The 13,831-nt window shown below is 36.7% G+C and overlaps 1 protein-coding gene across 13 annotated transcripts in view; it reads right to left on the bottom strand.

Moving 5' to 3' along the window:
- Positions 1-5: 5 nt before the first annotated feature.
- mtd (TLD domain-containing protein mustard) overlaps positions 6-13,831 on the bottom strand; it is a 125,679-nt gene continuing 111,853 nt past the window's right edge. For 12 of the 13 annotated variants that reach the window (XM_034320939.2, XM_034320940.2, XM_034320947.2 and 9 more), the window contains 3 exons: positions 1,707-1,988; positions 1,421-1,590; positions 6-1,256 (listed from right to left, as the gene is read on the bottom strand). In XM_034320939.2, the coding sequence (XP_034176830.2) occupies positions 1,121-1,256; positions 1,421-1,590; positions 1,707-1,988 (588 nt within the window). In that variant the 3' untranslated portion in view covers positions 6-1,120. Of the gene's footprint in view, positions 1,257-1,420; positions 1,591-1,706; positions 1,989-10,258; positions 10,845-13,831 lie in introns of those variants that run through there. The other variant, XM_034320942.2, reaches the window with a different exon arrangement.

The raw sequence follows: 13,831 nt of genomic DNA, 5'->3' as shown, positions 1-13,831 counted from the left end.
TTGTATTATTTCTTTTTTTTTTGTTCTTTTATTTTTTTTTTCTTTTTAGCGTAGTTATACCGGTTTTCCAGTTTCATTAAAATTATTCTTTTTACCGTTAACACGATTTCGTAATATATATATTTACATTCATCTATCTACATTATCTACACATCAACAAACACGGTTAGTTTAGCATTCTCGTAGTGTCGTGTTTTGTATTGTGGTTTTTCATTTTTGTTTTCTTATCAATATTACCATCATCATCGTTATCATTCGATTCATGGTTCTTTAGTCATTTTTCTTTATTCGCGTCATCGATTCCCTCCATTCAGGGGAGACAATGTTACGATCATCATCATTCACACACTCTTTGCTCATTCTCTCTCTCTTATTCGCGATCATCGGTCGTATCCGATGATCGTATAATCTTCGTCACGTACCATTTATTATCATCGTTATCAATAGTATTATTTATTATTGTTATTATACTCGCGACTAGTTCGAAGGCAACGCCACATCATTCTTCGCGTATAAACAAATTCCTCGCCAATCGTGGTCAATCCTTCGACTTTTTTCTTCAACTCATAAAAACGAGCAACAATTCACTCAACGAAACACATCCGTGTGTGTGTGTGTGTGTGTGTATATATATATATATGCGCGCGCTTGTGTATGTATACATATAAAAAAATAAAATAAATACGGCAACTTAAAAAAAAAAGAGAAAAAACAAATAGGACGATCAAACAACGTGTCGATCAGTTTAATTGTAAGTCCATGGCTTCTTCAAACTTCATCTTGACTTTTTTCTTCTATTTTTGCAATCTATATTCTTCTTGTCTTTCTTTCTTTCTTCTCCTTTCTCCATCTTTGTACACAATCGACAATCCAGTGTCTTCTAAGAATACAGGTCGGGTCTCTGATTTATCAAGAGATGTAACCGGTGAGAAATAATCCCGTTAATCATTTTTAATCTCCTCGGGTAAAATGTCTCTTAGAAACGGGTGGTAGCCTTCTTCCTGTGTGATCTCTCCTGGGGACGATAAAAATACGTCCGCGCACGAGACTGTTTTGGAATTCAGGTCAAATTAGGCTGCGGCGAGGGCAAAATCGTGGACAACGAATATGAGGCCGTGTCCTATATGAATGCCCAGCATTCCAACGTCTTCACCACGAAGTCTTCTCGGGGCGCCAGAGGCTCGTTCCCGTACGTGCTGCAGGATTGTGTCCTGCCCTGGTACAGGTCGCCGTCTAGCCACAGTCCAAACTTGCCACTAGAGAAAAATAAATCAAACATTCCTGTTAACACACTTGAAACTTCGTATAATAATATAGGTAAATTGCCTAAGATATGGAAGCAAGTGTACACTGAGTCTATATAGCAAAGTAGTGTCATCAAATAATTAATAAATCATAAATGAAAATGTAGAATACTCACTCTCCAGCACCGATGGCAAGACTCTCGTTGTTGCCCTTGATGAAGTACAAATTATCCCCGGTCCAGTTGAAAGCCTGGAACCTAGGCGTAAACCTGAAGAGAAGTGACTCGCCTGTGCCATAGAAATGATCGCTCACGTGCAATGCACACGAGGTCAACGCGCCGAATACCTGTAATCATCAACAGCAAAATAATCAGTTCTAAAATTTTCTTTGGAATTTTCAATACTTCCACGCCACTCGACTGTCGATGCTAAACTTCTGAGCTGGCTCAGCAGGGAACTTACGTTTCCTTCGGTGTCTTCGATCACCAATAAGATAGGGCTCTCGATTTTAGCCATCTTCCTATACATGCTGTTTAGGCTGAAACCGTGTTGGCTAGTGCTAAAGACAAGAGTCCATAGGTAACCCTCCGCCCTGGCGGGTAAATGCCGACAAAGCTGTTCTCTGTGCTCATCGCTGAGTATCTCTGTGGTGCCCACCAGATCCGGTACGATGATTTCGTTGTCTAAGGAGACGGCACTGTTGGCGTAGAGAGCTCTCCTGAGCTCCTCGCTCATAGACAGTACCTGCAAATCATCAACAAATATGTTATTCATTTTATTCTGAGGACTGGATGTAGCTGAAGATATAGGAACATCTGGGGATTGGTTCTGGAAGTGACATCTACTAGAAAACGAGATTCACTGAGTTCACTTGCACCCGCGCCCCCCTAGGAATCTCTGATTTGAATTTTTCAATTAGTGTCTACTAGTGATGTGGAGCCCGACTAATGTATCGGGTTCCCGACTAGTCGGGTCGGTTCGGAAAACATCGGGCGGGCTCGGTCGGGTGTCCGATACATCCGTGCAGTCGGGTAGCCCGACTTTTTCGGGTTCGGTCGGGTACAGTCGGGCTGATTCGGACGAGCTTCGACGGGCTGCGGCCCACGACCCAACTCTCATGTACTTCTTAATACTTGCAACAAGTATGTGCAAAGTCTGTTTTATGTGGAATTTTGGAATCAGATAATTTTTATTATGTGGAAAAATAATATTTGCAAGGAATTTTTTTGAATATGAACTTCATTCCATGTCACCTGTATGTTAATTTTATACAAAATTAATGAGTTGAAGTTGTACTTTAACGGAATTGGAAAATTCATTCTATCAATAGATTGATTGTTTTATATTACAGTTCTAAATGCATAGAAATGCATAGGGATTGGATGTTTAATAGTAATAAAAATATGTAACCAACTTTTTGATATGATAACTTATTTATTTTAAATTATAATGCAAAAAGCATAGTTGCCCCAAGTTTCGTGGTAACAGTTTTGTTGCATGAGAGTTGGGTCGCGGGCCGCGGCCCGCCGGAGCTCGTCCGAATCAGCCCGACTGTACCCGACAGAACCCGAAAAGATCGGGCTATCCGACTGCACGGATGTATCGGACGCCCGCCCGAGCCCGTAATATCGGGTTCTCGCACATCCCTAGTGTCTACAGGTGTATGATTTATAATGTTTCGTTTTATAATTTGAATAGTAGACTCAGTGATCTCGTTGAACTGCACAGGTTATAAACTATAATAAATTGTAGAAGATACTGTTTGGTTGCAAAACTAGTAGGATGGATTCCATTAGTCTCTAAACCTAGTTCTAAGTCTAACACAGCTAACACACACTACTACGCATTCAAGTGTGCTGTTGTAATTGTTGACATTTTGTTTTGCAATGTTTGAAGAAGCTTCGTGTTCCGACACTGGAAATATCATGAATATTTAATACAGAAAGGAATGCGTCATTCTTTCGTAGATCTTTCATATTAATGTCTTTCGTTAATTGCGCATCTTTTGCCTTGACCTTTCTGTCCATGAAACTGAACAAAGTGGTCCACCGCAAGTGGATAAAAAAATTTTATTATGAGAATAAAATGTAGAAGAAATTCTATTTTATCTACCCAGGGATTGGAAAGTGAAATAAAACGAAGAAATATTCTCATCTTCGACGTCGAAAAATTCCACCGAGGATTTCCTGTAATTCCGAGGATACCATTCGGCAAATTACATGATCATAAGAGCCGATCATCCTAGCACGTGCTGTTGTTATTCTATTATTCATCGATCCAGGTGCAAACACTCGGCAAATCACATTTGTGCAGCTGCCTTGAACGATAACAATTTCGCGCAATCGTCTCTCACGGGATTACAGGGTGCACTAACATACCCTAACTGTTGCTCCATTATGGATTTGCATCTCATCCATTAGTATTATAACATTTACATAACATAGTTTACGGTGGCCGGCAAGGTTTCACCTTATAAGCCGATGAAACACACGTGCTACGGGATTTTCCTCTCGTCGAATGGAAAAACATAGAGCAAAGACATAACATCAAAGAAGGACACCGACGACGATTTTTTGACATTTTATTTTTCAGTCAAGATAATGCGAATAACATTGGATTTTAAATATAGATTTATTATGATAACAGGAATCGAAAAGTCCTTTATCATTTTTTAATCGGATGCTTCGTTTCCAAGATATTAGCGTTTGAAAAATTGAATCTTCCACTTCCGGGGTGCCGCGGGCGACGCGCTGGCCACCCCGGAAGTCGACGGTCCAATCTTAAAACGCTTATATCTCTGAAATGGAGCTTCGGATTAAAAAATGGTAAAGGACTTTTCGATTTGCTTTTGTATAAAGAATCTATAGGTTATCACAGTGTCGCTCATTTAAAAGATTGAAATATTTCAAATAGTATTCTTCTGAAAATGCAAGATGATAAAACACGTAGCAACTCGATAAACCGTGTATCCTTCGCGAGTGAAACGTAACGATGTCGAGTCGTCGTACGTTATTGGCCTGCATAATTATTACCATTTAACGCCGTAGTTCTCGTTTGTTTTTCTCGTCGGCTGTAAACTCTTTCATTCGTTATCAGCTGAGTAACGATGCTAAACTGTAATCTTGTACGAAGATTAAAAGAAAAACAGTGTAAAATATTTATAAAATACTCTCTCGTCAATGATAACGACACTCTTCTTTTTTCCTGCTCGATAATTTACAGAAATAAACTTCATTATTTAAATAAAACACGAAAATGAAAGTCGCTTGAACAGTTAATTTAATGTATCGAGAGTAGGAATTCTATAAAAAACTAAACGACGCGTTTGATAATCATTTACACGTGCTAGATTAACCATTTATGTAAATTCTATCACGATTAATTAACAATGAAAAGAATTATGCTATGCAGACAAGTAAGGCGTGCCTTGGCAATTGAATAATTACCTGCAAATATAATTTGTAATTCATTGTAAGTTCTTTTACCTATAATACAATTGATTCTGTGAAATGTAGGTCTTGGTCATCGACGTTCGAGGATTAACAAATGAAACCTGAAGCGTCTCCGTCTCGTGAAATCAACGAAACGTGATCAAATGTATGGATTACATTCGCGGGTATTATAATAAACAAAGTTGTTTAACAGGAGTACTTGCAAGCAAGTTCGTTCTGGTTTTTATGTGAACTGAATTGAATTGAACCGAGGTCGTGTCAATTAAGCCGTTCTTCGTTGACCGAGTGATCAAGGAAATCAGTCAAAGAGGATCAAGAAAAGAACGCACTTCCAATAAGTACACTTGAGATCCAATCAGGCCTCCATAGGGGAAATGGCGATGTACTTAGATGAATTCTCAAAAGTAATTTAGAAAACGAAATAGCATAATTTTTGTTAATTAAATATTATAAAATTTAGTATTGTAATTGAACGAAACTGGTGCAGGAGGAGAACGAACTACATTGAACAGGTATCTGCATATCGATACATGTGTCCTCGAACGTCACACGCATTGCTTTTTATCACAAAAGTTTCCTTGACCCGTGACTCTCGGTTTTTATCGTGGATGTAGTTGGAAAAACTTGACATTTAATCGCGAGAAATAGAAATAAGAAAATGTTTTTGTCATTAAGTGTTAATCGGGGATCTCTGTTTAAAATGCAATTGTCATTCGTCTTTGTAAACAATGAAATTTATGCTCAATCATTCATGACGACGTACAACTACTTGCATCGAGGATTTTGTCGACCAGAGAATAGATAACATATTTAATAGCACAATAGAAAATGGATAGTAGAATTTAAGGCTAGGTTATTACGTAAGGGAATAAATACAAACAACGCAAATCCTCAGTTTCATTGCACTTCGGTGCACAAGTGCAAAGGTTGAACGATCATCCTTCTAGCCAAGTGATCGCAACACGCGTGCAAATTCATTTCAAATTCAAATTCATCGCTCGATCCTCTTATCGAGCCTCTTATTTTCTCGTGGATCGATCCCATCGATGGCATAACAAGATTTCTGTACCGCAAAGACAAAACCACGACCGAGGTCGTGGCAGCAATCGAGATGCATACCGAAAAGAAAGAGGATATGTTCGAAATGACGTGTTACCAAGAACGAATGGTGTTGTTTTCACCATTTTACAATGTTTATTCTGTATCTTATTCTTGCATTCGTTATTCTCAGAGATTTGAGGTTTCGGCCGGTGATTTATTGATGTTGAATTTCTTTTTTAAGAATTCTGTACAATTGAACAAAAAAATTATTAGGAACACCGAGATTTCGAGTTCGAGTAGGTTCGGGAAAATTCGAGCGATATCGGATGGGCTCCCGAAAGTATCAGACTCCGATTTCGCCCGAGTTTTCTTGAACCGACCGCCGATAAAAAATTACTTATCTATGCCTTTGAATTTCAATTAAACATCGAAACCAGGAAAGATTATAATTGAAATATATATTATTTCTTCGAACATATTTTGCGATGAACTCATAAGGTGAACACGTATTTTTATTAAACTTTATTTTTAACCAGAAGGAAAGCGCTTTGTCGCATTTCTGTTCGGAAGGTCGTCTCAATTTAGGACCTCGCGGATTTTTCCAGACTGAATCAGAGGAAAAAAGAAAAAGAAAAAGAGATTTACTATCTCACCGAAAGCATCCTAGATGAGTGTTGAAACACGTAATTGAGGACCGGACGAGTATCCACGAACATCATGTACTCGAAACTGATTTTTAGTAATTACAAAAGAAATATATTTTTTTATTTTTCGAAAAATCAAAGGAACTTTGGAAGACTGAGAAACTGAGCGATTCGATGAACCGTTTGGTACTGAGAGAGCAAACCATTCGAATGCGATCTCTTCAAATGACCATCGAGCTTCGTAAAAAGCAAAATAAAAATCCTTTCGACGGTCAGTTTTCTTCCTCCCTCTCCGTATTTAATGTCAAGTACAAGCGAATTCCGGCCAGTGTATCTCGAGGGACTCGCCACGGCCTCGAGAGTATTATTCTCGATCGTCCTTCGTTGCAAACTTTGTTGACAACGATGAGAAGCTCATAAATCTAATGATTTTTATCAAAATTACCTTCGATATGATTTTCATACAACGAATGAAAACGAATCATTGGAATCGCAACGATTAAACAGTCGTTATTCATCGAGGTACTTAATGAATGTCTATAAATACAACTATTCGAGAGATGTTTATAGAATTCCTCCGGCAGAAACGATTAGATGCATCTCGCTGCAAGTGTGAGCTAATAGATCAATTACACTTGCTAATCATTTTTTTTCTTTTTATCTGATTGAAACACGCACAGGTATGATACTAATCGTGTTAGTAATGTAGCTGTACACTTGCAATAAAATCATGTTTTCCCAGGGCAAATGATGTCTCAGCTTCGCATTCTTTCCCTTAGGGCCTAAGGGAATATGTGCAATTTTTATTTTTTTTTGTTATAAATAGTATCATTGCACATGCAATTGAATTCCAATTAATTGGAGTAAATAAATCGAGAAAAAAAATTACCACACCAGAAGGGGATTTGAACCCGGATCGTCTGCGTACGCGTCAGATACATTATCACTTCTCACCAAGTCATTTCTCGTATAATGAAATTTCAAACACAAATATCTAAAAAACTTGAGTATTTACGCCTATAATGGTATATATTCGTAAACAGGAGAACGAGATCTATAAGTGTACGAAGTTTCAACTAAATCTGTGTCTTCTCCTTGTTAGGCGGTACCGAGAAGAACGACGATGTGTGGGCGGAGGAGGTCCCATATTGTACATCCGTATAAACCCGTGGCGAACCTCCACTTGCGTTTAAGCGTAAAAATTTGAATTAATATTCGTGTTTTCTCGGTTCTATACTAAATTTTATAATATCTAATAACTAAAAACTATATTATTTTTTTTATAAATTATTTTTGATGTTAATATCGTATTTTTAGAATTCCGATTTGATCGCGAGTGTACCAGTCTGCAGCGATGAAAAAAAGATGTCAAAGAAACTGAAGATATATATTCAGGTGTAATTGATAGCGTGATAAGGATAGTGATAATTTATCACTGTCAGAAGAAATTAATGTTGGGTATTGGAGCTTAGAGATGATTCTGTATTCTATATTTACAAATTTTAACCTAATTTTCACTAAAATTTTATATCTGATATTTAGCGATAATACTATGATCTATATTTACCGATATTTAACTGATTTACACTGACTGCTAATAAACGTCACGCATTCCTCGGAATCGTCGTTAAGACTGAGTTCCCGCGAACGTTCTCCACGTTCTTATCCGAGTAGGCTGATTTCGACTTATTTTAACCTCTCAGCCAGCTTCTCACAAGTTGAAACGCGTCCAGAGGCGAGCCTGTGCCAGACAATTTCGAGACACACCATTACCCGTCAGTCTCGAGGTGATTAATAATCCTGGCGAGCACATGAAAACGGGAATTTATATTTAACACGTGGGGGTGTTTTACGAGAAACAAAAATCTCGTTGAATTCCTTACGATTCGATTACCCAAACGAACTGATGTTAATAAACAACGAATCTAAATTTAACCAAATTGATCATTCATATTTTCAACTTGCAGTTAAATAAAGAATCACCCTTTTTCATCCCCTTACCCTACTTTATGTTTCATTTTATTTTCTGTTCTACAAATTTATCGTTAATGATTAGAGATTAACCTTTCCCAAACGAACTACCACCACCCTGAGCGCAACCCTTTCTCTACGTACTTGAATGTATTTAATAAAATACATGTGTTTATATGGCGATTGCATAACGTACTAGAGATTGGTCGGTCGTGTATTGAACGAAGCCGGATTCTATGAAAGGTGGACCTAGGCGCGGCCAAGGACCGGTATTGCAAGTAAACAACTAGGCTGAAATATTTTTCTATTTATAGTAAACTACGCGGCAAGTGCATCGATACGTTTCGTATCTGCATTGTTCTCAACAGTTTCCGATGACAGGAGATAAACGATGCCGAGCTTAAATGTAATTATAATAAAATATCTATTATTCTTAGTTAATAATAGGGATATACCGGAAAATTCAAATTATTGTTATTCGGGTTCAGAAATCATGGATATACCCCACTCGACCCGATCTTATAATTCATTTTTTTTTTTTTCTCAACTCAAGAGTATGAAAAAATTTTTCCTATCTAATGACGTAAACGCACTTCGCATGCGGAATCTTTTGAACTTTGTTAGACGAACGTAATTTAATAGTACTTAATTACCGATATTTTCTTTTGTATTTAAATCGACAAATCGCACGTTTAAATGCAAATACATGCTAATATCATGTTAAAACCTGATTAACCGATGATACCAATTGGAATCTTAAATAAGCAAGATACGCTAATTAATTTGGAAAACTCACGATTCACAGTTCCAATAACAATAATGTAATTTGAGTAAACAATTAGAATGTATCTAGGTTAAACATATTTCGAAATTTTCCTAACAATAGATAAAGAAAAACCTGGAAGCATTATCATTTTAAATTTTAACACATTTATTTTATTTCAATATTCTTAAGGAAATATTTATAAACATTAATTTTTTATTTTCGATGCCATGCAAAAGGTTGAAGGTGATTCCAAGTTATCTTTTCGAATCATCGATAAAGAACAGATTTATTAAAAAAGAAAAAAAAAAAGAAAAGAAGATTTTTTACGCATTTCAGAATTCTTCACAGCCCATAACATCCGCTGTATCAAGATATGTATCAGCTGTTTATTTGTTCAAAGAAATTCCTCTGTAGAAAACTGAGAGGAACACGTGCAGAAAATTGATTTATTCGATGAGATTTGTGAAAGTACACACGTGTGAGATTGTTTCGTCGACCTTTATGGAAAATGATCGTTGCTTATTTAGGTATCTATCCACAGTCCACGAAACGTTTTACGAAAACGTGATTAGTTGGAAAACGAAATTCCTGGCGGTTCGAGCGTGTCGATCGCTCGCGGGTAAAAGAATGCTTCAAGAATCTATGGTATTTGCAAATAACTGCGTTGCTGTTCATTAGCGGATAAACATAATCGAATTTTTGTGATTTTTGAAGAAAAGTTTGCTAATTGAAATTAGGGGTACATTTCTAATTGAAATATTTTAAAGTTTGCAAATTAAATAGAATTTTATTATTTTATAGGTTTCCAAGCAAAAAATTGCAAGATTAATATTTTAGAATTAGGAAACTGCTCAATTACGATTTCGGAAATTAGAAAACATTGTATTACCAACTAAGGTAACTCGAAATTTTAGTAAACATTCTTTCTATGGTTCTGAGAATTTCAAATTGAATTCCTTTCAAAAAGAGCACACTGAAAATCAAGCTTCCAGCAAACCTCCCTAAATAAACTCCCCCAAGTGGTGCATATTAATAACCCATGAGTAAAAGGTATGGACATGGACAAAGAAACGCCAAAGAAGAAACTATTAAATATTTTTCACCATTAAAGCAATGTTATTTAATATAACTTATATTTACCTTCGTCCTTTGTTTCAGAAACTTCGAGATTTTGGCGATTGGGTTAGGAAATTTTGGTTTCGGCATTTTGACTAGATTCTCTTCTCTTTTTCACGTAAACAACAAGTCTCTTCTTCGAATTCTACTTTTCTTATACACGTTTCTTTATGAAATGCAATTGAACATTCTATTTCACGCTCGAAAGTCGGTCCAAGACTTCGCTAACGAATCTTTCTAGAAACGAGTGAACGGTTCAGACCCGAGTCTAGAAACGGGTGCCGAGAATATCCGTCACCGTTACAACAATTCCCCGTTGTATTATTTTTAAATTTTCTTTTCGAAATAGATTTCCGAAAATCTGCAAATACGTATATAGATAATACGTATGGTAAGTCTTTTGACAACCAAATATTAATAATTATTATACACGATATAAGAATATAAAAAAGCTGTTCAAAATCAGTCTGTATACCGCGGGATTAATAATTAATTACAAGAAATTTGGTTTTTGACTAGCTTGTTTGGCGATCGATCGTTTCACGGGACGTAAAAATGATACTTCACTTCACGAGGACTGAAGCAACACTGAAACGTCGCGCTTTCGGGGTGAGTCTAATAGCCGATTCTGCCGGCTAGGTGGTGGGGGAAGGGGCGAGTCGTCCCGCTGCGCATCCCGGTTTGCGCAGCACGTGCTCAGCCGGTCACTGTGAGCGCGCTATATTTTTCTTTCATAGAACATGTGTCATTTTGAAACCCTGCCCGATCACTGCGCCTATTTTCGATCTATGACCAATGTTTTTTTTTATTGGCGATAAATAAATTATATATGTATCTTTCCTGTGATTGTAAATTTCTAGTAACAGGGATGAAAAATATTTGACCAAGGATAAATAAAAATAACGGAGCACCCTTCCCCCTCGCTCTTATATATCCCAGAAAATAATTAACAAATCCTTCATTCCTGTTATAAATGGAAGTAAAAGTATCGATACTGAAATTTCGCCTTGCAGATTGACATTCAGAATCTTTCACATAAACAGTTGAAGCTGTGAGTGGCACGTTATGAACGTGCATGTGGTCACGTCCACCTTGAGTGAAATAATTAATACGTGCACCAAATATGATAATTTGCCGCCAATTTTTTACGACTGCCATGTACCATTATCATAATCCTTATCTCTGATTACTTATGATACAATCAATCCTATAATCATGACTGTCAATTCTACGCAACAAACTAATTAGTAATAATGAATCTATTAAGAGTATCAAATAAAAAGAATATAATATTACGATTTCCTACACGAAGCTTGGTAATGAGTATTAACAGCTCGACATTTAATGTTGTTAACAATCTCTGTTTTTCTTATAACGTTAAAAGGAACGTGTAATGGAATCATGAGCGACTGTTGATCGTTGCAATTTACGAAGACTTTGCTAATTCAACAAACATCATGTTTTCATGCTCCCAATTATACAGGATGACTCACTTCAGCTTGTCATGAGATGGTTCAATGGAAGAGATATCAAAAGACGCTTGAATTTATGATACTCTTCATCTCTTACACTTTTCATAAATCTATATACAGAAGAAATTAACTAACACGTTTTATGCGCGGTAGCAATTCAGTAGAATTTTCTGTTTTAATTTTACACTTCGCAGTATCAATACTTCTTGTTAATGAACAAGGTGCACTATTGAAAGCTTCTTGCAAGTGAGGGCAAAGGTCAGAGCGAAGCATCGAAAGCTGTCTGTGTATGAATCATTTATAAACCCTAAGCTCAACGCTCAATCTTGAAATTTTCCTTTCATAAGAATAATTATTATAGAGCTTTTGATATTTATTTTATTTACTCGATTGGCAATGAAAGCAGTGGCTTAATTAGGTAGGAGTTTGGGTGGACCTGGTAGCCCCGAAAATATAGATTGGGACCGTCCCCGTTTTTAAATTCCAAAATTCTAAAATTTATTTTCCTGAAAGCGAATGAGAAGCACTGATCGTGTCTGGCAATATTGATAGCGGACAATTACGCGTGGGTCGAGCTATAGATGCGCAGAAACTGCGAGAATAGAAGCTCGTATTTACGAGTATATCTCTCGCAACTATTTCAGCATTCGCGAAAATTCGCCATTTCACGTTGTTGTCTATCAAGCCTCTCGTTAACTCTGCTTAGAAATGAACAAGTGGACTGTATCTGCCAAATATGTAGTAAACAAGTAATAATCGGAATTTTTACCATCTGGAAAGGAAAACAGAGATAATATCCTGGTCAAATTTTCCATATGATCTACGACGTGATCCCATCCCGTCACGTAGGCAATATAATAGATAATGAACACCTCCGCCCCCTTATATTACTCTACCTACTCAAACAATACAAATTCCACAAAGGCTCCACAAAATTCCACATATACAATGGGTCGCAAAATTATTCGCACAATGTTTAAAACAGAATACCTCATTTAAAATTTGACGAAATGAATTGAGATTTCTCGAGAAGCTATACAAATTAATTTACCGAAATATGTGCTTCTGTCGTTTTAAAAAATTAAAATTTGGCGAAATCGAGAAAGAAATAGTAAAAGGACATTTTTTAACTTTTTTATCTGAGCCTGTAACGAAAATTTAAGTATGTTATGTGTATGCTGAAAATTTCATCGAGATCGGTCAATTTCGAGAACGTGACTAGTTCCGTTCTTATGAAAAGTCATGATTTTCGGAAATTTTAATTACTTGTAACTTCTAAGTGCATTGACCGATCTCGATGGAATTTTCATCACATATACAGGGTGGCCCACGTAACTCTTAACAGCTCAATATCTCGAAAACTATGACATCGATTTTAAAGTTCTTAACTACATAAACATGAAGTGGCCCCCCGTTCTTCTTTAACGGGGGGCAGGGGTACTTTTATAATTTTAAATGGAACCTCCTATAAAACGTTACATATTTAGATTCTACAGGAAAAAACAAGTAAATTTTGTCTGATACATTTTTTTATTTTTTTTGTCAGATATTTCCATGATAGCGGTTCCGGGGGGCGGAGCGGTTCCAGGGGCGGAGTTGGCCAAGGCTCCAAGAAAGAGAAACCAAGGTGGGTTTTTAGTGGGTAGACCAAAATGGGAGTCCTACAGTATCGGGCAAACAACAACACGCCTGGTCTGCATAAATGCATTTTTCCCATCTCGTTAAAAAAAATAAAAAAATAAAAAAAAAAGATATTTTCATGATGAGATTATAACAGTTTGTAGTTTCGACTTGTAGGTACAATTCTTAAGTTTGACTCGGTTATCCATGAAAACGTTCTCAGTACGATGATTTAAATAACATTTTTCGCATGATGCGGTGCCATACGAAGTTGGCACCTCATATTTTCAAAATGCTATTTTTTCAGGTATTTCGCCGGAACTATTTCTGAAACCTATCAGGAACTATAGAACTATTGCGGGTGCAAATAGAACTGTTGCTAAAAGTTCTGTTTTTTGAAAATGAGGTGCTAATTTCACAGACGCAATTCAATAACGCTATTTCCGAGCGTTTCAAGTAAGTATAGTGCACCGATGACAAGATGTCCCATGAGACAAATGCAAAT

The sequence above is a fragment of the Osmia lignaria genome, chromosome 12 (genome assembly GCF_051020975.1).
Source record: "Osmia lignaria lignaria isolate PbOS001 chromosome 12, iyOsmLign1, whole genome shotgun sequence".
Classification (NCBI taxonomy): Eukaryota; Metazoa; Arthropoda; class Insecta; order Hymenoptera; family Megachilidae; genus Osmia; species Osmia lignaria.
Note: the sequence above shows the minus strand (reverse complement) of the source record. Positions and strands in the feature narration are given on the sequence as shown.